Source organism: Schistocerca serialis, chromosome 4 (assembly GCF_023864345.2).
Source record: "Schistocerca serialis cubense isolate TAMUIC-IGC-003099 chromosome 4, iqSchSeri2.2, whole genome shotgun sequence".
In the NCBI taxonomy this organism is placed as follows: Eukaryota; Metazoa; Arthropoda; class Insecta; order Orthoptera; family Acrididae; genus Schistocerca; species Schistocerca serialis.
The window spans coordinates 687,102,965-687,129,793 of record NC_064641.1 but is presented as its reverse complement, the minus strand read 5'-3'; the positions used below and the strand labels follow the sequence as shown (position 1 = coordinate 687,129,793).

Here is a 26,829-nt window from a genome sequence, read left to right as displayed (position 1 = left end):
TACTACTACTGCGAGAAAACCTCTTCAGATTCTTTGTAGAAAAACTGCAGTTTCCTGCAGCCTTGACATATCTCATGTTTGCTTATAGCTGCAGGTAACGAGTGATGAAGTCTTATTTTAATTTTTGGATCCACAAACTTGTAAATGTTCTGCACTTTCAAGAAGTTTTGTGGTTTGTACAGGATGAATGTTTTCCAGTGACTTGAATTGCAAAAATGATTTCTTGTAAGGTAACTTGTAACTGCAGCCCCAGTTGACAACATAGTTCTATTTTATGTTAACCAGTAATGCGTCAGTTGTTTTAGTAGGACTTTCCTCACACCTTGCAACTCTTAATTGCAAATTCTGTAAATACTGCTTAACTCTACTATTAATTCTGAAATCTGTCCCTTTTATCACTGTCCTTTCTTGGTGTTTTTGACAAATGTGCACAGGAATGGACCTGTTTCATGGTCTGGTGGTTATTTTCTGTTCCGAGGTTTCTCCATCAAGGTATTCTAATTCTGCAGCCTGCTTTCCTATCAGTTCATTTCCAAATGCACAGCATTGTATGTTAATCATTGTTGAAATAATGTCTGAATCATTCAGCCACAAATCTGCTTCAGGAACATCTGTGTGTTGTACGAAGAAGCTGTGTTAAGCACTGTATAGTGATGTGATGCCACCATTTATTCATGTTATTCAGACTGTAGATAAATTCTGTTTGAACAGTACTCACATATAGTGTGTTGTTCAGAAGTGTTTTGTTGTACCATTTCCACTGAGTGAGAATTTAGCAACACTTTCACACACTTTAGAGATATGACTGTAGGACCAGTCACAATCCATTACTAGATGCTCAGCTACTTCAGTAACAATGAGAAATAAATTATATGAATGACATTCAACAAGATATGGGTAGAAGGAATTTTTACTACATAGTGGAAGAAAGCAAAATTAACAAATTCGAAAACAGGGAAATAAATGCTCATAGTAAGGACTTTCGTAACTGTCCTGATGGCAACTCTCTGTAAACTGCCAGGGCAGGTGGCAAATAAGGCTTTCATGCTGGCTTGAATGTAGATATTTGTTGAGCATATAAGGTTGAACGCCATGTTCCATGCCAAAAAAAATTTTAGGACCTGAAGATGACTGCAAAGTCTGTTGAAACCAGTTGTCTTAAAGCAATCTAGGTTGTTAAATGTTTTTTAGCAAGTAAAACAGATCACTGTTTCGCTCTTCTCAAAATAAGACAGTACTTCAGTTTGGATTCAGACAGTGCTGATCGATTGTTTATAATCGTAGACAACTGTAATCTACCATGAGATGCCTTCATGCTGTGTCAATGTCTTATCGCAGATTTTCTTTACTTATAAAAGTCGTATGACACCACACGGAGAGATCAAAATCTGAGGCATGAATAGGACATCATGAGCAATGTGGCCATCTTTGTACAAAACTTCTTATCTTCTAAATTCTCTTGCATGTGAGTAGGATCAACCCTTAGCAACCTAGGTGGACAAGAAAAGAATTTTGCATTGCGATAAACAGAATTGTGGCCACAGCAGGGCCTAATGTATCATCAATGCTGTATCAGGGTGGCAATTCTTCTGGAAGAACTGAAATTCTCAGTAAATTACATTTTACCTGGAAAAGATGAAAATTCCTGGGAATTTCAGAAATTTCACATCTCAGGGAATTCTGTGCTTTTACCATAGCATTAAATGTTATTGAGTTTTATAAATAAAAAACATTAAAATATTTAATATTTCCAAGGGTCCTAATTATATGGATATTATTTCATACAAATTATTGATGTTTAAACTGCCGCTTGTGGCTAGTGTGTCAGCTGAGAAGAAACAAAAAACCATTATTGTGGTATGCAAACTCTCCCCCTCCCCCCCTGCATCACACACACACACACACACACACACACACACACCTACCTACCTACCTACCTACCTACCTACCTACCTACCTGCTATGCGCACAAGCAATTCACTAGGAGCTTTGACCATTCCCATTTCCTGGGCTTATTCCTCAATAGTAAGCTAATTTGCCTGCCACATGTCAAGCAACTAAAGGCTCAACTCACCATCTTATTTTCAGTAAACCTCCAGGAAGTAGATTGTTAACTTGGAAATACCTTCCAAGGAGTAGTTAAAATTGTCCTTATAAAATTCTGTGTGTCACTAATCTCAACATGATTAGTTTACAGGACTGATAACAGATGGATCCATTTCCTCATCTATCCTTGGATTATTACACCCTGTACACAAAGTGAGGCAGCATAGTAGATAGCACACTGGACTCCCATTTTGGAGACAGTGGTTAAAAGCCACATTGGACCATCCAGATTTAGATTTTCTGTGATTTCTCTAAATTGTGCCAGGCAAGCTCCAGGGTGGTTTCTTTGAAAGGTTGTGCCAAATTTCTTTGCCCATCCTTAAATGCCTGAGCTTGTGCTCAGTTTGTAATGACCGTCTTGTTGACAGGATGTTACACCCTAATCCATCTTTCCTTTCTTCCTTCCTTCCTTCCTTCCTTCCTTCCTTCCTTCAACCCTGTGATGGGAGCTTTCCATATGACTCAGTAGCAGCTTCATGGTGGAGGCAAGTATTCCTCCAATGAAATTACAATGTTAACAGCTTGTAATTAACTGCAGAATTAAAATATATAGAATGGCTTCTGTTCAGTCTTCTTCCATAACCATAACACTTATTAGTTGTATAGCCAAAAGAGAGAGAGAGAGAGAGAGAGAGAGAGAGAGAGAGAGAGAGAGAGAGAGGGGGGGGGGGGCTGGAAGAATAAGGTACGTTTTAGAAATGTTCTCTTGTACTCTCATTCCAGCAGTGTACACCACTTATCCTGCCACGCAGTTGGACCCCAAGCATGGCGTATAAGTTGAAATAGCTCAAGGAATTTGCTGCTATCAGTTCTACTCCGTCATTCAAGAATATGTATCCACTTACACAGATCACTCCAAACCCTGAGGGAAAGTTGCGTGTACATATGTCCACAAGGTCTTCAGACACTGCCGCGCGAGATTAGCTGAGCGGTCTGAGGCGCTGCAGTCATGGACTGTGCGGCTGGTCCCGGCGGAGGTTTGAGTCCTCCTTCGGGCATGGTGTGTGTGTGTGTGTGTGTGTGTGTGTGTTTGTCCTTAGGATAATTTAGGTTAAGTAGTGTGTACGCTTAGGGACCTTAGCAGTTAAGTCCCATACGATTTCACACACATTTTGAACATTTTTTTCTTCACAGAGCAGTCTGTAGCAAGTGAATGAAGCATTTATATGGCAGAATTGCCACTACCTGTATCAAAACTCACTTCAGCTGAGAAACTCTTGTATATGACAACTTTTATCAGATCCTCCCTAACAATAACAGGATGCCTTTTGGAACAGCCCATCGTGTATGACATTCCAAATGCTCTTATAAAACCTACACAGACCAATAGCCAACATTGTCTTCCTCTGGCTATTGAAACAAGTCAGTATTTTAGAAAATGGCTATGTGGAAGAGCTAGCTAAAGCAGCCTTTGGGAAGAACCAGTTGGTGTCCCCAACCCTTGAAGCTGATTTCTGGATGTGATTTTCATCACTTTTTCATCGTATTCCGAAAACTATATTTGAAATACCAACACAAAGTGAGAAAAATGTTTTTAGGATTTGTGCAAATACTTGAAGTGTGCAAATTTTAAAGCTTTAATTTCTTGAGACAATTATTTGTGCAAATTTTAAAACTTTAGTTTCTTGAGACAAAATTATTTCATTATTTTCGTAAGAACTTGTAGACACTTGTATTTTCATATTGTGCGCATCTGAAAACAGTCTGATGAACAAAACAGAAAAATCATTTACCTTCATACTATAACTTCTCTGAAATTATTTGCCATATTCTTAAGAGGCATAAACCATTGAGTTTCATCATTGCAGAGTAATGAGCCTAGCATGAGAAATTTTTGGAGTTCCTCTTGAGAAAACAAAAACAGGAAATTACTTGTGGTTTAATGAGGACTTCATCTAGGTGAAAATAGAATGGTAATACCATAAATCGTCTTATATAATTGAGGCTGACAATATGGGTGATTCTTCCAGTACAATATGAGAAGTAATAGTCACAGTATAGTTTTGAAAATGTCATATATTTAACACAATTGATGGATACACCATAGTTTTTTGTCCATAAGTTGTGATGTGTCATGTACAGTATTTGGTGTATACTGCCATTAAAATGTAATTATTTGTGGAGTAGTATCTTTCCAGTTGTATTAATATTTTATTGTTGATCCTTAGATGAGAACAAAGATGTTATGTAAGTTGTTGATGACTCAAATAAGAATTCTTATGTAAAAACTGAGAGCCTACAATGATTTTGTTGTTATTGAAATGAAGTTTTTTTATTTAGAGGTTGAATAAAAAATTCTCTTGTGTGTTGTTCAGAAAAGTTAAAGGGATAAGTATTTTGTACTGTTCTATGAAATAATGTAATTAAGCCACTTTTTACAAAGACTACTGATTCGTTTTTAATTTATCAGACGATGGCAGCAGCTGCAGCAGTGGGGAAGACTCCTGTCTCGGTGCTGCAGGAGCTGCTAAGTCGCCGTGGGACAACTCCGAAGTACGAACTTGTCCAAATAGAGGGAGCAATTCATGAGCCTACATTCCGTTACCGTGTCACAGTTGGAGATGTTGTTGGTATGTTTACATTAATAATTAAAAAAAAAGATTTGCTGTACTTACACCAATGATCCATTGTATCACATTGTATTATCAGTGACAGTCTAATGAGTAAGCTTCATTAGGTACACACTTAAGGTATCAATGATTTTTTAGGTTGATATGTATTATTAGTTACAGTGATTATAAGCAGATATAATCCAGAGTTTCACTAACCATTAGGTAGACAATTTTACAAATTTTAGAAGATTCTAGACAGTATTTTGAGATGAGGAAATAATGCTTGGAGAAGAATATTTAATTTTTTATGGGCATAAACAACTTGACGTCCTAAAATGCAATTGTTCAAAGTGATGTCCATCTGTCTCAATGTATGCATTATAATGCAATTGATTGTCAGATTGTAATTGGTGTTCTACTGTTTGTACTGTTGCTCTGTCAGTGCTCTAGACACTGTATTTTTGAAAGTTTGCATTTTCTGTGCAAGTTCACATGTGCTCATTGTTAAATGTTGCCTAATGTGATCCATTACCATCCCGTCAAGTTCTGCTGTGTGAATAATTCTGTCAGAGGCTTGGCAAGCCCTTCAACTTGAATTATAGCTACGCAGTTTCTTGTACATTTCTGTAGATGTTGATACATTTTTCCAGTTCTGATGATGATGATGATGATGATGATAACATAAACACCCAGTCCCTGGACCCTGTGATCCAGAGGCAGCAACACTAACCACAAGACCATGAGCTGCGGACAGTCCAATGATGCCTATTACAAAACGTTTTTGTGTGTGTTCATTAGACGTCGTGGGCACTATTTGTCCAGCATACATTAAATGCATATCTAAAAGCTTCTGCAATGAGGAAACTAATAAATTATGAGACAGACTTGGTGGGCAGTACTTTTCAGGAGGCAAAATATTTATTCTTGCCAAGAGAGAAACATAACAGTGACAACACTATTATTAAAGTGTCAGGATTAGCGAGGAAGGGAAAGCAGTGGGCACCCTTTGAGGTGAAAATTCAAACATATTTTAAGTGCATGGTTGTTTAATGCTGTACAAAGGAAAGGCAGGCCTAGAGAAGCCACCAAAATTAAATGGGCTGCTGGCCAAGAGAGCGGGAGAGGAGAGCGTCTGGTCGGGTCGGAAGCTGCCAGCAGAAGAGAGCGGACAGCGTGTCCACTCCCGGCGGCTGGCTGCGGTTCTATCCCCACCTGACCACCTTCAACCCTCCCTATTGGATAGCCAAGTTGTGGACGCGCAGTTCGGTAGCATTACATTGTCAGCAACACATGTGTTTAACTGCTGATGGTTCAACACGTGAGTTTCAAAGAGGTTTTGCCCAGTTTTGTGCAATGTGACTTATATGCTGCAACTAGCTGTCAGTCAGAAGACACTGGCGAACATCAAGTGAAAAATAAAAATCAAATTTTATACTATTAAATCCATTAAATAACGGCCCCCACTGTACACCCTTCTCTCCTCCCGCAGGAGTGAGGCATGGGGGGGGAGGGGGGGGGGGCTCCTGCGAAGGATGGCCTTACATAATTTTAACAATACATTTTTGATTATTTTGTTTTAAATTTGCATTGAAAGAATGACAATAATTTGGCAATTGTATCTTGCGTGACAAAATTTGGGACAACGGCGGATGGTGCAGCGGTGGTGTGAGGTGCGGCAATCAGCTATTGGCGCTGGTAGTGATGCAGGTTGCTGACCATGGTGGGCAGCGGCGTGCTGTGGCGCACTGCAACTTGCGCCGAAGCGTGTAAGTGGGGGGTTCCGGAAGGAGTGATGCATAGATCGCATGGGGGGAAGGGGGTTAAAATTTTTGCATCACTTCACACGCACATGGTGGGGCATTGTATCACTTAAGTCTAAAGGAGGACCATGCCTCTTCTTTTGGAGGTATTTTAATTATTTACTATGTCTTCTCTCTCCACATGCCACTTGGACCATAACTATTTTTTATTGGACTAGCTCCAGAGCTGTGAATGTGAGTGATTCGAGAGAGATGGCCAATTGTCAGGCGATGGTAGTACCATTGGTTGCTCTGATAAATACCACAGTAGAGGGGAGGGAGTCTCATCTTACGGGCGTAAGGCAAGTGTGCAAACACCTCCTTAGTGGGGGGTAGTGATATCACAGTGAGAGCTATTAAATAGTAAACCGCTACCAGTGAGTAGCACACGGTAGGTCTGGGTGGCTCGAAACTATTCGTAACATACGATAGTGGCTGTTACTGGGTGGGGTATGGTGTATAAAATACTGTTGCCTAGCCATGAACTGTGGTTCAATTACTGGTACAACCAGATGGCTGCAGAAATGGGTTGCTTGCTCAGTGAGAAACAGCGCAACAATTTATCTTGTTAGCTCCAGCTGGTAGTTATGTTACGAAAGGAAAGTATTACAGTGAATGAAAAAGTAGTAAGTAATTACCTGAGGTAGTAGTGGCGGGTGAAAAGTCAATGGTTAACTTAAGTGTCACTATGTCACTGGGCAATCTAAACTGGCAAGTCCAAAGAACGACAGGGGTAGAAGTTAGTAGCAATGGGGTAGTGGGGGAAGGAGGGGAATATGGTCATGCTGAAGAAAGGCTTACTCATCATCTTGATCAGCATGAGTGCAAAAATGTGGGGTAGCATTAATCAATGCCTGCAGTTGATCGTAGGTGGAGTTCGTGGTATTTAGTAGTTTCGCAAGTGATTTGCTGAATCTGAAGCTTTAATAATGGGTGTTGTGGCTTAGGAGGAAAAGGGATTTGACCAATGAGAAAATTACGTTGCGGTTAACGCAGGGTTTTTTCTGGGTATATTCGTGGACAGCCATCTGCGATCGCAACGACAGGGTAGCTCAACGTATTGGCCATCTATGCTGAGCGGCCCACTCGCGGCGAACTGGAAGGGCACTCATGTTACAGAATAAGGAATTGGGTATAATTGGGAACAAGTTCAGAGAACAGGTTTCAGAATAAGATTGATTTATCAGTGATATATCCACTAGTAGCAGGGTTTTTTCTTCCCTCTCCCCCTGGGGGGAGGCAATATATCCGAGTAGCATTGGCTACCAACCAGGGAGCAAACGAAGGCGAGCCTCAATGTGGAGTGTTAATGAAGTATAGATGAAAGAGATAGCTAGGTGAACAGTTTATGAAAGCAAAAACTGAAAGAATAAACTGATCAGGGCACTCTGCAGGTGCTAACCGCATCGTGTAAGGCAAACGGGCCTGGAGGAGGGAGGTACAAAGTGATGGTTGAGGTTGGAATGAACAGATGAGCAACTCGGAGCAAGGGTAGCAACCCAGTGCAGTGCATGGGCGAGGGAGGAACTGTGCTCTGTCTCCATAGGGGTGATTATGTCTCGGGGCGGGGGGGGGGGGGGGGTTAACTACTACAAAATTCCCAAAATCTATGAAATAACAGGGTGAGCTACGAAAAGGAAGGAGGCTGTGAACTACTGCGAAACTACTGCGACATTGTACAATGAAAACTTTCATTCATTTGGGTGGAAGTCTTTTGCTCACTATATTTCCAACAAAATAACGCGTTACTGCACTTGGTGATGACGTCACATTAGTGCTAATCATCAACAATCTAGTGCTTATTACAGTGGCTGCTTCAATCTTATCACGTCATGGGTGTATTTGTTTGAATAAACAAACGGATGTCTCTCACTTCCTAAACATATGGCGAGGCATTGTATCCCAATGTTAGCAGTGCTGATTTCCGTGCTTGCTCGTAACATCTTCACTTCATCACTAAATTACAACATAAAAAGTAGGGTGAACAATAATGAAACTTGTGTTTGTTTGAGTGAACTCTTAAATATGAAAAATGCACATAGGGTGTGAACTACAATTCTACACTTACTTGGGTGAAACTTAATTACTTTTATTCTATCACAAAATCTGTTTCACTTACCGCTCTTCAGGGAGAGGGTAACTCGGATGCTTCACTTTCTTCTCAACATATCAGTCTGGCTCTGGACATGAACATCGTGCATAATGGGATTCTGGAATCGCTAACTCACCAAATTGTTTATCACGACTGCAGGGGACTTGCATAATGGGAGTGTTGCTATAGTGCAACATATCTAGAATCCAGGGCTGTGGTGGGCCTTTACGTACTGGAGTATTAAAAAAAAGTGCATATCGTACAAAACAAATGGCATAAATTAAAAAAAAAAAATACATGCATGATATAACATAAAGGGTATAACAAGGGCAAAGCTGCACAGCAAAATGCTTGTGAAATGCTTAAACATAACACAAAATCATAGGGAGAGAAAAATACTAGTTATTGGGTAACAATTACCCAGCGACGCATAGTGGGTCAGACATTGCTCAAAACCTCTAATCATACAAAATGCACATAATACTGAGCCTTCTGGTATATCTCTGGGTGGGGAAGAAGAGATTAGGCACCGTTTACTGGTGGGGTGTACTAGTTTTAGTGTTCTGGTGGTGTATCATGTTGTTGTGACGAGATGGACTTACCTGTAATTATTTTTTTCTTATCTGCTGTGGCCACGGCTCGAAGCCTGGTTCTCTTGAGTCATGTGCTCTGTCCCAATACCTGCAAAGCTATCGAGAGTATAAAGGGGTCAATTCGATAGTCGATATTCATAAATCTTACGTCCGGAGTGTGGGGTATAGTGAATAGGTACGTAATATTTAATTCGTGGTATTACTTCTTAAATTTGTCTGTTTGGGAGTTCTCTTATTGGCGAAGATGCACGTATGTTAACAGTTTTTGGGGTACTGCCAAAACTGGATGGTGAAACAGTTTATCAAACTCGGTACATGGTGAAGCTGATGATGTCTCTGAGCTGGATGTGGTCATCCACCCTGTTCCAGAGGAAGCTTCTCGGCCCACAAGGTCTGGGCATTCACAGAGGGTGGGTTTGCAGGTAGTTAGGAGCTCTAATGTTAGGCATGTAATAGGGCTCCTTAGAAACATGGCTGCCAAGGAGGGTAAGGAAGCCATGTGCACTCCGTGTAAATACTGGGGGGGAGTCGCTCCAGATGTGGAAAGGGTGCTTCCGGATGCCACGAAGAGTACAGGGTGCAGCCAGCAGCAGGTGGTAGCCCGTGTCGGTGCCAATGACGTGTGTCGCTTTGGATCAGAGGAGGTTCTCTCTGGTTTCCGGCAACTAGTGGAAATGGTAAAGACTGCCAGTCTTGCTTCCGGGATTGAGACGGAGCTCACCATCTGCAGCATTGTCGACAGAATTGACTGTGGTCCTTTGGTGCAGAGCCGAGTGGAGGGTCTGAATCAGAGGCTCCAGGCAGTTAGGCAGTTCTGTGACTGCAGATTTCTTGACTTGCACCATCTGGTGGTGTGTTTGCGGGTTCCACTTAATAGATCAGGAGTCCACTACACACAGGAAGTGGTTACACGGGTAGCGGGGGCTGCGTGGAAGGGACTGGGTGGTTTTCTTAGGTTAGAGGGTCTCAGGAAACCACAGAAAGGGTGTCCGTCTAAAAGAGGGCAGGTAAAACGCAGTAAGGTAGAAATGATGAGTATTGTAGTTGTAAATTGTCGTAGCTGTGTTGGGAAAGAACCAGAGCTCCAAGCCCTAATAGAAAGCACTGAAGCTCAAATAGTTATAGGTACAGAAAGCTGGCCAAAACCAGAAATAAGTTCAGCTGAAATTTTTTCAAACGATGTAACAGTGTACAGAAAGGATAGATTAAATACAGTTGGTGGTGGAGTATTTATTGCTGTCAGAAGTAGTTTGCCTTGTAGTGAAATTGAAGTAGATAGTTCCTGTGAAATAGCATAGGTAGAGGTTATACTTGACAATTGGACTTAGCCATTAATTGGATCATTTTACCAACCACCCCCCCCCCCCCCCCCCCACACTCAGAAGATATAGTTGCTTAACAGTTCAAAGAAAACTTAAGTCTCATTGCAAATGGATACCGCACTCATACAATTATAGTAGGTGGTGACTTCAGTCACCCTCGATATGCTGGAAAACTTATATGCTTAAAGTCGGTGGCAGGCATAAAATGTCATCCGAAATTATACTGAATGCTTTCTCAGAAAATTACTTTGAACAGTTAGTTCATGTGCCTGCTTGAAGTGTAAATGGTTGTGAAAGCGTACTTGAACTCTTAGCAGCAAATAATCCTCGACAAATAGTAAGTATTGTGAGGGTATTGTGACGAATACAGGGATCAGCGACCACAAGACAGTTGCTGCTAGACTGAATACCGTTGCACCCACAACCATAAAAAAGAAACGCAAAGTACATCTGTTTAAAAAAGCTGATAAAAATGCTCTTAACGCCTTTTTAAGAGAGAGTCTCCACTCCTTCCAATCCGATCACGTAAGCGTAGAAAAGATGTGGAATGATTTCAAAGAGATAGTATCGATGGCAATTGAGAGATAAATACCAAATAAATTAATAACTGATGGTACTCATCCCCCATGGTGCACAGAACGGGTCAGATTACTGTTGCAGAAGCAACGAAAACAGCATGCCAAATTTAAAAGAATGTTAAATGCCGAAGATTGGTGAAGTTTTGCAGAAGTTCGAAATATAGAGCATACTTCAGTGCGAGATGCTTTTAATAATTTCCACAATGAAACTCTGTCACAGAATCTGGCAGAAAACCCAAAGAGATCTTGGTCATGTATAAAGCATACCAGTGGCAAGATGCAATCAATAACTTCACTGCGCGATAACAATGGTGAAGTCACTGATGACAGTGCTACCAAAGCAGAGTTATTAGACATGGTTTTCTGAAACTCCTTCACCAAAGAAGACGAAGTAAATATTCCGGAATTCCGATCAAGAACAACTGCGAAGATGAGAAACATAGAAGTAGATATCCTCGGTGTAGCAAAGCAGCTTAAATCACTTAGTAAAGGCAAGGCTTCTGGTCCAGATGGTGTACTAGTCAGGTTCCTGTCAGAGTATGCAGATGCAGTAGCTCCATATTTAGCAGTTATGTACCACCGCTTGCTCACAGAAAGTTCCATACCTGAAGACTGGAGAGTTGCTCAAGTCACACCAATATCCAAAAAGGGAAATAGGAGTAATACGCTGAATTAAAGGAACATATACTATATTTGAACATTATGAAGTACCTCGAAGAAAAAGATTTACTGACACATTGTCACCACGGATTCAGAAAATATTGTTCTTGCGGAACACAACTAGCTGTTTATACTCATGAAGTAATGAGTCCTATTGACAGTGGATATCAAATTGACTCCATATTTTTAGATTTTTCAGAAGGCTTTAGACACTGTTCCTCACAAGTGTCTTCTAACCAAACTGTGTGCCTATGGAATATCGCCTCAGTTGTACAACTGGATTCGTGATTTCCTGTCAGAAAGATCACATTTCGTAGTAATAGACGGAAAGTCATTGAGTAAAAGAGAAGTAATATCCGGCGTTCCCCAAGGAAGTGTTATAGGCTGTCTATTGTTCGTGATCTATATTAACAACATAGGAGACAATCTGAGTAGCCCTCCTAGATTATTTGCAGATGATGTCTTGTCTTGTAAAGTCTTGTAAAGTCATCAGATGACAAAATGAATTGCAAAATGATTTAGATATGATATCTGTGTGGTGTGAAAAGTGGCAATTGGCCCTGAATAAAGAAAAGTGTGAAGTTATTCACATGAGGACTAAAAGAAATCCGCTAAATTTCGATTATGCCATAAGTTACACAAATCTGAAGGCTATAAATTCAACTAAATAGTTATGGATTACAATTACAAATAACCTAAGTTGGAACAATCACATAGGTAATGTTGTGGGTAGAGGAAACCAAAGGCTGCAATTCATTGGCAGAACACTTAGAAGGTGCAACAGATCTACTGGAGATACTGCTTACACTACACTTGTTTGCCCTACTCCGGAGCATTGCTGTACGGTGTGGGATCTGTATCAGGTGGGACTGACGGATGATATTGAAAAAGTTCAAAGAAGGGCGGCTCGTTTAGTACTATAGCGAAATAGAGGAGATAGTGCAACAGACGTGATGTGAATTGGAGTGGCAATCATTAAAATAAAGGCGTTTTTCAAATTCTTGTCGGGTTTTCAGCCGGATCAAAGTGTCATCTGAACACAATATTTCAGCGGTCCATCTGGCTGCCATCATCAGGTGAGAAAAGCTATGCTGCTCCGCTGATAACTGATTCCACATGCAAATGACTGCACCTTTATATGCATCGGAAGTACAGCAGGGCATGCACTAAATACAGTGCGTGCACGCTCAATCATTCCTGCTGCCCCCTGGCACCAACAGAGTTGCAGTGCCTCTGGTGGTGAATACTGTTAAAAACGATATATCGTTAGAAATGATTATTCATAGCCGGGCGATTCAGATGCCATTGTTTTTTCATATCTGATAAAACAGGCTTCCATGTTTTACTTAACGGGTATCCATTATCATGATTAATGATGTTATCTGCTAGACTGATTTCGACGGATTCTTTTAAAACACAATCACAGTACCGTGAAGCATTTGCAGCTACTTGTGTCTCATTGTATAGCATCCTGTTTCCCTCTGTAAGGCAATGCTCAGCCACCGCAGATTTATCTGGTTGTAATAATCGTGTATGGCGATGATGTTCAATAAACCTGTTGTTGACGGTACGAATAGTTTGGCAAATGTAAATTTTCCTGCACTCGCACGGTATTTTGTAAGTGCCACTCTTCCTCAAAGCTAAATCATCTTTAACAGAGCCAAGAAGTGCTCAAATCTTAGCTGACGAATGATCTCATATTTCTTCAAAAGTCTACCTATCTTGGCAGACACATTCCCAGCATACGGAAGAATAGCCACAGACCTAAAGGTGTCTTCAGATGGTTCAGGTGGAGGTCCAAACTTAAAAGCACGTCAAATTTGTCGGTCCGTATAGCCGTTATTATTGAACATGTCCTTAAGATGTTGCAGCTCCTGTGGTAAATTCTCAGCATCTGAGACAGCATATGCTCGTTTAACCAAGGTCCAAAGGACTCCCGTACTTTGAAAAGGTGGATGGCAACTGGTGGCATGTAAATACCTGTCAGTATGAGTCGGTTTCCTGTAAACACTGTGTCCAAGAGTACCGTCATCTTTTCTATAAAATAGTACATCCAAAAAAGGTAACTTCCCTCTTTTTCAATTTCCATTGTGAATTTGATGTTTGGAAGAAGACAATTAAAGTGGTCCAATAACCCGTGCAAAGAGTCTGTTGTATGTGGCCAAACAAGAAACATATCGTCAACATATCTCAGAAAACATGAAGGCTTCAAAAACGATGTTTTTAGGGCCATATCCTCAAAGTCCTCCATAAAAAGATTAGCGACTATGGGGGTAAAGGACTCCCCATAGCCACAATGTCGGTTTGTTCCAAATATTTGTCTTCAAATAAAAAATAGGTGGATGTCAGAACATGACGGCAGAGCTTCGTTATTTCCATATCAAGTTTTTCAATAATTAAAATCAGTGACTCTTCAAGAGGAACATGAGTAAAAAGTGACACCACATCAAAACTAACAAGTAAATCAGTGGGACCAAGATGAAGCAACTTTAAACGCTGAATAAAATCCATGGAATTGGAAATATGGTGTTCACATTTACTCACATGAGGGCTGAGAGCCGACGCTAAATATTTTGCCAAGTTGTAAGTTGGTGCACCCAAATTAGAAACAATAAGGCGCAATTGGACCCCATCCTTATGGATCTTTGGCAAACTGTATAATCTAGGTGGAACAGCCGCACCAGAATGTAGTTTTTTGATAGTGTCCTCAGGTAAGGAACTGTTTTTCAGAAGTGAAATCATAGTCAGTTTTATGCGATCTGTGGGATCCTTTTGTACCATACGGTACGACAGATCCTTAAGTAAATCATACATCTTATTCACATAATTTGCCTTTGAGATTAAAATGGTAGCATTACCTTTGTCTGCTGGTAAAATTAACAATTAAGGGTCTTCTCTAATAGACCGAATAGCTGCTTGTTCAGCTGAAGAAACATTACTTTGTGGAGTCAGAGCCTGACGCAAAAGGTGAGAAACCTCCTGTCTAATCTCTTTTACCTGTTCTTCTGGAAGACGAAACACAGCTTGTTCAACAGAAGAAATGAATTCCATGATGGGAATGCTTCTAGAATTTGATATACTAATACGCTGGGAAAGTCTACATAGCCACATAAAGTGCCTCTATGGGGAGGAGATGGTTCAGCTCGTCAGTAAGTTTGATAAACTTCGCAGGAAGAAATGGAAGCTGCTGAGTGCCCTCGCCTTTCTACTGAGATGTCGTGATGAAGGTATTATACCAAAATTTGCCAGATTCGTCCATTACATAAATACAAAAGCAGCCAGTAGTATTAAGAGGCGAACTAGTTTGGCCTTAGTTAGAGAACGCATCCGTTTTGGCAGAGATTGTACATAGGTAAGCACTGTTCACTTTTCTTCTTCCTCTCACCTAATCTATCTTCTTCTTGCTTTTTCTAATTGATTCCTTGCAACCGTTACTTGTTAGTCTTCATACTTCTGGGAGTATTCGTTGATTTGACTTTTTTTAACTCTGTGACCAACACACAAGATGATGATGTTTATGGGGATGATCATGAGCTCATGACTGGCCGAATTTGTGGTTGATCTGCAGATCTATCCCACACGATGGCCTCTTGGTAGGTTGGATTGTGGGAGGCTATCGTGCTACAGATTCATCTGTTTCGTGAGCTCAGGATCGTCCCCGAAGCCTTCATGGAGCTCTGGAGGTACGCTCAGAGTTACAAGAATCTGTACACATAAAACAGATCTTGGGAAACTGAAGCCAGGAAAAAATTAATTGACCTCAGACCCTTATTTCGAAGTACTCAATTTGGTATGCTCTATCATTAGTTTCATTATGACTCTAAAGATGAACAACACTGTATTACTCGTACAGATTATCTTCATTTTCATTTTAGTGTTAGGCACTGGGACTAAAGGACTGCACTTAAAGATTTTTATATGTAGTTTCCTGAGGCACTATTAGCCACATGTATTTGTACGAAATTACTGAGTACATTTGTAACTTACTGTCCAGTTAATGGTTGCTTCAGTGTAAGTTTTGTGCAGCATATGTGTTTACATTTCTCTACATTTAGAACCAGTTCCTTATCTTTCCTCTATACTTAACAATATCTGGCTAAATTTTTCTATTTGAATGCCATGTGCTCGTAAACATCAGCCCCATCTAGTTTTACCGAGATCTCAATGGACACCCCAGGATATGACAACAACTTAACGGTTGGGACGAAGGTGCAGGTTGAGTTAATGGAAAGCCATTTGTTGCTTCAACATAGTTAGTAATCCTTTATTTAACAATATATACTGAAAGCATCAGTGGTGTTTAAATCAATAGTGACTGTTTGAGACTCATTCAGGGGTGACAAACCAGATAGACCAAAATTACAATAAATATGTTTTCTTTTTTAGGACAAGCAACGCTTCTAAAAAAACATTCAACATTCTTAAAATACAACTCGAGATCCTTTTAGGCACCCGTAAAATTTCAGCGAGGCAAATATGACTTCTCTACACTTACAGAAAGAGCATTACCATAACAAATTGAGAACCTCTCATTAGATAGTAAACTTCAAACAAGGAAGGTGGCCCTTATTTAGAAAAAAATTTACAAGTTCAGTATTACAATTAAAATAAATTGAGCACACTTTTGGCAATAGCTCGTTAGAAACTGAAGAATTAACCCCCCCCCCCCCCCCCTTTTTTTAAAAATTACAGGGTCAGCATTTCACAAAACTGAAGGAGCTCTTTCAGATTTGCAACTTTTCAAAGAGGAAGGTAACATCATCATCATCATCATCATCATCATCATCATCATTTAAGACTGATTATGCCTTTCAGCATTCAGTCTGGAGCATAGCCCCCCTTATACAGTTCCTCCATGATCCCCTATTCAGTGCTAACATTGGTGCCTCTTCTGATGTTAAACCTATTACTTCAAAATCATTCTTAACCGAATCCAGGTACCTTCTCCTCGGTCTGCCCCGACTCCTCCTACCCTCTACTGCTGAATCCATGAGTCTCTTGGGTAACCTTGCTTCTCCCATGCGAGTAACATGACCCCACCATCTAAGCCTGTTCGCCCTGACTGCTACATCTATAGAGTTCATTCCCAGTTTTTCTTTGATTTCCTCATTGTGGACACCCTCCTGCCATTGTTCCCATCTACTAGTACCTGCAATCATCCTAGCTACTTTCATATCCGTAACCTCAACCTTGTTGATAAGGTAACCTGAATCCACCCAGCTTTCGCTCCCATACAACAAAGTTGGTCGAAAGATTGAACAGTGCACAGATAAACAGATAACTTAGTCTTGGTACTGACTTCCTTCTTGCAGAAGAGAGTAGACCGTAGCTGAGCGCTCACTGCATTAGCTTTGCTACACCTCGCTTCCAGTTCTTTCACTATGTTGCTATCCTGTGAGAATATGCATCCTAAGTACTTGAAACCGTCCACCTGTTCTAACTTTGTTCCTCCTATTTGGCACTCAATCCGTTTATATTTCTTTCTCACTGACATTACTTTCGTTTTGGAGATGCTAATCTTCATACCATAGTCCTTACATTTCTGCTCTAGCTCTGAAATATTACATTGCAAACATTCAATCGAATCTGCCATCACAACTAAGTCATCCGCATATGCAAGACTGCTTATTTTGTGTTCACATATCTTAATCTCACCCAGCCAGGCCCGCATCTCGTGGTCGTGCGGTAGCGTTCTCGCTTCCCACGCCCGGGTTCCCGGGTTCGATTCCCGGCGGGGTCAGGGATTTTCTCTGCCTCGTGATGGCTGGGTGTTGTGTGCTGTCCTTAGGTTAGTTAGGTTTAATTAGTTCTAAGTTCTAGGCGACTAATGACCTCAGCAGTTGAGTCGCATAGTGCTCAGAGCCATCACCCAGCCAGTCTATTGTTTTCAACATATGATCCATAAATAATATGAACAAGAGTGGAGACAGGTTGCAGCCTTGTCTTACCCCTGAAACTACTCTGAACCATGAACTCAATTTACCGTCAACTCTAACTGCTGCCTGACTATCCATGTAAAGACCTTTAATTGCTTGCAAAAGTTTGCCTCCTATTCCATAATCTTGTAGAACAGACAATAACTTCCTCCTAGGAACCCGGTCATATGCCTTTTCTAGATCTATAAAGCATAGATACAATCCCCTGTTCCACTCATAACACTTCTCAATTATTTGCCGTAAGCTAAAGATCTGGTCCTGACAACCTCTAAGAGGCCTAAACCCACACTGATTTTCATCCAATTGGTCCTCAACTAATACTCACACTTTCCTTTCAACAATACCTGAGAAGATTTTACCCACAACACTGATTAAAGAGATACCTCTGTAGTTGTTACAATCTTTTCTGTTTCCATGTTTAAAGATTGGTGTGATTACTGCTTTTGTCCAGTCTGATGGAACCTGTCCCAACTCCCAGGCCATTTCAATTATCCTGTGTAGCCATTTAAGACCTGACATTCCACTGTATTTGATGAGTTCCGACTTAATTTCATCCACCCCAGCCGCTTTATTGCACTGCAGTCTATTGACCATTTTTTCCACTTCCTCAAATGTGATCCTATTTCCATCATCATTCCTATCCCATTCTACCTCGAAATCTGAAACATTACTGATCGCATTTTCACCTACATTGAGCAACTCTTCAAAATATTCCCTCCATCTGCCCAAGGCATCCACAGGATTCACCAGCAGTTTTCCTGACCTGTCCAAAATACTTGTCATTTCCTTCTTACCTCCCTTTCGAAGACTGCTAATTACACTCCAGAATGGTTTTCCAGCAGCTTGACCCATAGTCTCCAACCTGTTTCCAAAGTCTTCCCACGATTTCTTCTTGGATGCTGCAATTATCTGTTTGGCTTTGTTTCTTTCTTCAACATAACTTTCTCTGTCTACCTGGGTTCTGGTATGTAGCCATTTTTGATACGCCTTCTTTTTCCTTTTACAGGCTGCCTTGACTGTATCATTCCACCAAGCTGTTTGCTTCATCCTACTTTTACACACTACTGTTCCAAGACATTCTTTAGCCACTTCTAGTACTGTGTCCCTGTACCTTGTCCATTCCTTTTCCAATGACTGTAATTGACTACATTCAACTAACTGGTACCTTTCTGAGATCACTGTTATGTACTTGTGCCTGATTTCCTTATCCTGAAGTTTCTCCACTCTTATCCTCCTACATATGGACCTGACCTCCTGCACTTTCGGCCTCACAATCCCAATTTCACTGCAGATTAAATAATGATCAGTGTCATCAAAGAATCCCCTGAATACACGTGTGTCCCTCACAGCCTTCCTGAATTCCTGATCTGTTATTATATAGTCAATGACAGATCTGGTTCCCCTGCCTTCCCAAGTATACCGGTGAATGTTCTTATGTTTAAAAAAGGAGTTTGTGATTACTAAGCCCATACTGGCACAGAAATCCAAGAGTTGTTTCCCGTTCCTGTTGGCCTCCATATCCTCTCCAAATTTACCCATAACCTTTTCATACCCTTCTGTTCGATTTCCAATCCTGGCGTTAAAATCACCCATCAGCAGAACACTGTCCTTGTCCTTTACTCTAACAACTACATCACTGAGTGCCTCATAAAAACTATCCATCTTATCTTGATCTGTCCCTTCACAATGCGAATATACTGACACAATCCTAATTTTCTTGCTAGACACTGTCAAATCTATCCACATCAGTCGTTCGTTTACATACCTTATTGCAACTACGCTGGGTTCCATTTCTTTCCTGATGTAAAGCCCTACACCCCATTGTGCTATTCCTGCTTTGACTCCTGACAGGTAGACCTTGTATTCTCCCACTACCTCTTCGTTCTCACCCCTTACCCGAATGTCACTAACAGCTAAAACGTCCAGCCCCATCTTACTTGCAGCCTCTGCCAGTTCTACCTTCTTCCCAGAGTAGCCCCCATTGATATTAATAGCTCCCCATCTCATTACCATTTGTTTGCCAAGTCGTATCTTAGCAGTCCCTGGTTTGTCAGTTAGAGGTGGGACTCCGTCACCTCCAAAGGTCCGAGGCATTTTGCTCTGATTGTTGCCAGCATCATATTTAAAGTACCAGGGAAGCAGGTTGCTAGCCTTACTTGCCCCGAGTCCCATTGGGTTTTACCCCTAACGGCTGAGGGACTAACCGGTGGATTTGGTAGTCTTTGCCATATGAGCACAAAGGTGACCACGACTCAGAATATGTCAGAGATGCCCAGCCTTATTCCAAAGTAACTGGTATCCCGACTGTCGGGACCACTTACTTGGCCACTCATACGTAGGTAACAATATTCAAAATTTTACAAGTTCAGCATTCAACAATATTTTAAAATTTACAGGCCCAGCATTATGATAAAAGATTAGGAGCACTCTTTGGGCACTAACAATTATGGAACAGAAAGGTAACAACGATTTTTTAATTTAGAGCAATCCACAATTAAGGATTGAAAGATCATCAAGCAAATTTTTAGGCAGCAATAATGAGACAAGCCCGGGCTGGCAGTGGCAAGGCTTGGGTAGGGTGGCTTAGGGTAGCAGATAATTTGATTTAAAATTACCTCAGAATGCCAGAAAGGTTAAGAACTTAACTTACAGAGAGATGCCATAGCAAGCGAGGAGGCTGTGCCACCTCAGAGGCTACCACCAGACAGGAGATGGAACACTGCACCACATGCACAAACACAGCCGACATGGGTTTGCCACACCCGGTGAATCGGCGGATAGTGGATAACACGCTAGGACCAATGGCGCCAATGCTATGAACAACTCAGAAAGCTGAGGGCAAACAAACAAAGTTAATTAACTTAGGAAAAGCATATGTTTTGAAAACATAAAACTAGAAGTTTAACTCTTTTAAGACTTATAATTAATGCAAGACTCAGCATCAAAATAAGTAAATTCTCGAGGCCCAACAAAAGAATACAAAATGCAAACCAGACACCGACCAAAATCTAAGCATTAAAAAGACTGCATAAATACAACAAAGGTGATTATGTGGTTAATCACTTAACAGTAATGACCAAACATAGCAGTTGATTTGATTAAACAGCCAACTATTAACAAGACTCCTATAAAAACCAATTCACTTAAGTAAACATAAAAGTAGCAAAAAATGTTTGAGCACTAATACTTCAGCATGAGATCATAATAGTAATGAAATACACAACAGTAAACAATAAATTCCTTCTTTGAAGAGAAGTTCTGGATCTCGCCAAGCCCTTCCAACACAAGTACACAATACTAGCCAACATTGATCGGGCCACTAGCATTCGCTCATCGTGATCATTCCTGATGTTACAGTTCATGCACAGGTTGGGCAAGCAAAAACTTGCCACCATAAAGGTCAGGCTTGATATTCGACCTCAGTGGTCACTAACATATGTGATGCCCTAGAACATATTACAACCAAATTGATGTAACACCCAAGTAGTAGTGACACAGATCAGCAAAATGCTGAACAAATTGCAATAAAAAGAAAAGCACTCAAATATATCATCCGTAAGTGGAGTACGCACAGAGAGGGGGTGAATTTAGTAGCTTGAGTATGAAGTGACGGGTAACAGCAGGCAAACCAGCCTAACGGGAGCAAGCCTAGCACTGGAGCACACGTCCCAAAATTCACAAACAGAAGTACCTTACCCAAAAATAAGGTAGGATGGTTGGTTACCAAAGAAAATCTATGTGATCATGACACCCATGTCAGCAGATGGTTACTCCCAAATTCAGATAGTCAGTTGGGCGCAACAGTGTAGAGTTCAAGACTTCACACCAACATGGCCCCTAACATGTAGCTGCCCACCTGGACGAGCGACCACCGACTAGCCCTTGTGATGGCACACTCACCATTCGTCACGTGTTCCTCTCTCTCACTGCCCTATCATTCGTCAACAACTTGCCTCTAACTCCCTATAATCAAAGAGCCAACTACCAGAAGACCAAAGCACCACCTGGTGGTGTGACAGGAAAATGAACTGCGCCATTAAGCAGAGAGATAACAGCTCGGAAAATAAGCCAACATGGCTCATTTACTATTGGTTTCTTTTTAAGGCAACCTGTTGAGAAACTTGCATTATCTGAAGTTTAGTTCACTGAAGTCAGTCCTGATAAAGTGACCTTTCCTGTTATAAATTGCAGCACTTCTGTCCCCACAGACATAGTTGAGAAATGTACAGTAATGCACTATAGTGAACATTACCTTACATCTGCATCTAAATCTATACTCTGCAAACCACCGTAAGGTACATGGCAGAGAGTGTGTCCCATTGTACGATTCACATGTGAAGAACGATTGTTTGAATGCCTCAGTGTGTGCAGTAATTATTCTAATCTTATCTTCACGTTCCACATGAGAGTGAAACATAGGGGATTGTAATACATTCCTAGAGTTGTCATTTAAAGCCAGTTCTTGAAACTTGGTCAGTGAACTTCCTTTGGATAGTTAATGTCTGTTTTCAAGAGTCTTCCAGTTCAGTTCCCTCAGTATCTCTGTGATGCTTTCCCACAGATTAAACAAGCCTGTGACCATTCATGCTGTCCTCCTCTCTATATGTTCAATATCCCCTGTTAGTCCTCTCTGATATGAGTCCCACACACTTGAGCAAATTCTAATATTCTAGAACAGGTTGCACAAATGAGTTGTAAGCAATCTCCTTTGTAGAGTGATTGCACTTCCGCAGTATTCTACCACTAATCCAAAGTCTACCATCTGCTTTACGCATGACTGAACCTATGTTCCATTTCATATCCCTACAAAGTGTTACACCAAGGTATTTGTTAGAGTTGGCCAATTTTCACAGTGACCCATTGATATTATAGGTATATGATACTGTTTTTTCATTTTGTGAAGTGAACAATATACATTTGTGTATGTTTAAAGCAAATTGCCAATCATTGCACCACTTGGAAATCTTACCAAGATCTGACTGAATATTTATGCATCTTATGTCAGGTAGTACTTCATTACAGATAACTGCATCATCTGCGACAATCATGATTTTACTGTTAATGTTGTCTGCAAGATCATTAATATACAATGTGAACAGCACATGTCTCACAAGGGGACCATCAGAAGTGTAAATAATGGATTTTGATGAGTCTCAGATGTGCCGTTTTTTTTTGGCAACGGACCTTGGTTTTCGAGAAAATTGATTTTGAATTTCACTGCATGCTGTAATACGCATAATGTTAGCCACGTTCTAACCAAGTGGGTGTGGCACTGCATTTAAGGTCGACAGCTATCATGCTGGGGGTATAGTGTTCGGGTACTTTCCGTGTTTTTGCTTTTTTTTTAAATCAGAATAGTCTGACATTTTTCCATTTTATTTTACAGAATATCAACAAACAGTGTACATTGTGTGAAATTATTAAGAAATATTCAGTTTTGCCATAGTAATGTAATTTTCACATCATTGTTACAAAATCTTACTATCGCGTGCATCGCTTACTATGCCACGACAGAAACCTGGATGGTATTTGTCATAAAAGCAACTGAAACACAATGTTTTACAGCACCAAACACATTTCATAAAAGCTATTGTCTTGCAGGTGCACGGAGTTTTTAGGAGTGATACTGGATAACATTGTTCATTTACATTCAAAAAGGTTTCTCTTTCACCCATTAACTTTGATGTGGACCATGCATGTATGATCATATTCGAAGAAGCAGGTGCCCTGAAAATGCAAAATTAATGAGTTCAGTTTTATGGAATTATCCCTGGACGCGATTGTGCTGTTGATCTCCAACAAATTGGGAGCATTCTGAATTTTCTTTGTGAAAATTTTAACCTGTCTGTAAAAATATACGTCACAAGGCTGGCAAAGTGGAGTACACTTCGGTGAAATAACTTTTACGGAGCAGATGCACACTTTCCTCTCATCCATGAAGATGTGATTGTATGCGGTCAGATCAGTCTGCCCTCCCCATCCATCAATGATATATTAAAATTTTTTCTGTCCCAAGGAAAGAAGAATCAAAGGTTTTAAAAAGTCTTTTTATACCAGTTTTGTGAACTTCCCTGATTTTGTGCAGGACACAATTACGTTTTCAAATTTGAATGTTAATTCATCCACTCTTTTCTGAACATTAGGGCCAAATTTTCGCAACGGTTCCTGTAAACATAAACAAACATGCAAGATCACCTTTCCTGATGCAGTTAGTGGACTGTGCTGTGTACGAATGACTTGCGTTGTTTAAATCTTTTCTCTGCATGAGAACAGTTCTTGCCTCTTTCTTTGCGAGGGGTCTATTGTACGTTGATTGATATTGACAGCCTGTTTGATCAGTGTTGATTACTTAGTAAAAAATTACCAATAAGTATTTTCATTTGTGTGCAGCTACTAATAGTACTTCCATCGTTGCACATTCTTTAGAACTGATGAACTTCATGATCTTCCTTTGCTTGCTTTTATGCTTTTGTTTAAATCGTTTGACCCAAGCCGAGGTGGCTGCGAAATTAAAGGTATCCCAGAAAGTGGATCAACAGTGTTCATAGCCCATTGCTGTAAATTTCTGGTTGTCACCTGCTCGGGAAGAAATTATGTTATTTTCACAAGCCAGTCTCTTTCTTACAGTGTATTTGACATATATTTTGATATGATTTACCTGTTCCAGATTCTGTCTCACTTCGACAAACCATTCATATGTCTCAAGATTGATAGTGTTCCATTTATCACGATGACTTCCACCTCGTTTCATATCCTCTTTCCATTGATATAGCATTGATTTCTGTTTTAATTGAGAGACACCGTTGGACTGCAAACTCTTCAGGCTCCATTTTGGATGATCTACTGCAAGAGCAACTGCTCATTCTTTGTAGGATAGAGGCACATAATCTGCTGGTTCGTGTGCAAATTCATCGGCGATGAAATCGCCATCTCCCTCTACTGATTCGTCTGCAAGAAAGAGAACATCAACACAAAAGTGAAATTTACTACCTCATATTCGTGCATCTCATCTTCTTCGTTGATGTTTATTAATTTATCACCATCGATGATCTCTCTCTCGTCCAACAGGTCATGTATTGTGTTACGTATCTCATTGCCAATTGCAATTGAATTAGCAGAGATCGTGCTGGACCGTGTATTTGCTAGAAGATTTAAGTCATGAAGCAACTTTTCGGTGTATTTCGTGATTTTTTGCCTCTCAATTGGTCATTCAGCTCCTTTACCTCTGATGTATCGTATTCTGGTGGCACTTCTGTAGACACACTTGGGTCACACATTTCACTGTATTCTTCAAACACACGTGGCATTAACAATGCGTTGCGAGCAACGGATGTTGAAGGCAAATTCAAACTAGTGGTTTGGGAGCTAGGTCACTGTCATTAGTTTGACCATGGTGATACATGTTCATAATACAGAGGACTGTCTGTGCAAACTCTTGTGTATTACCAAATTATATCGCTGTAGCCAAATAAAAGGCGGTGACCAGGGCGATACACTGTCACAACACACAGAGTTTGGATGGGATATCCATGCGAACAGTATGCTTTCTGTTTGACTGAGCCTACGGAATTTAAACTTCTTAATAATTTCACACAATTTACACTCTTTGTTGATATTCTGTAAATTAAAATGGAAAAATGTCGGAGTATTCTGATAAAAAAAAGGAAGCAAAACCACGAAAGGACCCGAACATGGTACTTCCAGTGTGGTAACTGTAGACTTTAACTGCTGTGCCACACTTACTTGGTTTGGAACATGGCTAATGTTACTTGTATTACACGGTGCATTGAACTTCAAAATCAATTTTCTTGAAAACCAAGACCCATCGCTAAAAAAGCGGATAGCCTCATTATTGGGGCACGTGTCTCTACAACATATCAGAGACCCATCCAAATCCATTATTTACACTACTGATGGTCCCCTTGTCAGTATACTTCTGTGGGGTACACGTGAAGTTACCTATACATCTGAAAATGACTCTCCATCCAAGATAACATATGTGACCTCCCTACCAAAAAGTTCTCAATCCAGCCAAAAGTTTCACTTGATACCCCATATGACTCTACTTTTGCCAATAAGTGTACGTATGGTACTGAGACAAATGCTTTTTGGAAATCGAGAAATACTGCTTCTACCTGATACAACAAATTGATGTCAAAGATAGTGGATAGTAGTTTTGTTGATCACTTCTACTACGCTTCTTGTTGGCAGATGTGACCTGCTTTTTTCCAAGAAATAGGCATGGTTTTTTGTTCAAGGGAACTATGATAGAATTTAGTTACTAGAGGGGCTAACTCCACCACAAATTCGGTATGGAATCTGACGTGGATTCCATTGTTACCTGGAGCTTTCTTCAGTTTTAACAATTTCCACTATTTCTAAACACTGACACTAACACTTATTTCATTCATCTTTTCAGTGGTACAAGGCTTAATTTGGGGCAATTCTTCTTTGTAAATAAATATTTAAAAATTAAGTTAAGCATATCAGCTTTGGCTTTGCTACCCTCAATTTCAGGTCCTCTCTCATTCACTAGGTGCTGGACACTAGCATTGGTGTCACTAACAGCCTTTACATAGGACAAGAATTTCTTTGGGTACTGTGAAAGATCATTTGACAATATTATGCTGTGGTAGTAATTGAAGGTATCATACATTGCTCTCATGACAGCCAAACATGTGCTGCATTCAGCATCTCTAACTATAGCCTTGTGCTTTGTTTTACACCTATTATGCAGTAATCTCTGGTTCTCTAGAAGTTTCTTTACAGTGACTGTATATCGTGGAGGTTATCTCCCATTATGAACTGTTCTAGTGGGTACATATCTATCCAGTGTATGGTCACCTAGTGTTTTAAACTTGAGCCGTAGTTCCTCTACATACTCTGCCTTGTGCTGAAAGTTTAAAGTTCCACATTGAGATATGACGCTACTGATTTTTATGTAGTTTGCTGAACATATATATCTTTCTGCTTGTTTTAGTTGTCCTTTGTTCTTTGGTAATTATTGTTGCCACTGCTGTGTCATGGTCACTGATACCAGTTTCAATAAGGACATCCTCCAAGAGGTCAGGTCTATTTGTTGCCATTAGCTCCAATATATTTCCATCATGAGTGGGGTTCCTAAGTATCTGTCTTAGGTAGTTTTCAGAGAAGGCATTTGGTAAAGTTTCACAGGCTATCTTATCACATCC

The 26,829-nt window shown here is 40.4% G+C and overlaps 1 protein-coding gene across 2 annotated transcripts in view; it reads left to right on the top strand.

Annotated features, from left to right (window-relative positions):
* Positions 1-26,829, top strand: part of LOC126473178 (RISC-loading complex subunit tarbp2) — a 144,265-nt gene that overhangs the window by 36,092 nt on the left and 81,344 nt on the right. For both annotated transcript variants that reach the window (XM_050100067.1, XM_050100066.1), the window contains exon 2: positions 4,517-4,676. In XM_050100067.1, the coding sequence (XP_049956024.1) occupies positions 4,520-4,676 (157 nt within the window). In that variant the 5' untranslated portion in view covers positions 4,517-4,519. The remainder of the gene's footprint in view (positions 1-4,516; positions 4,677-26,829) is intronic.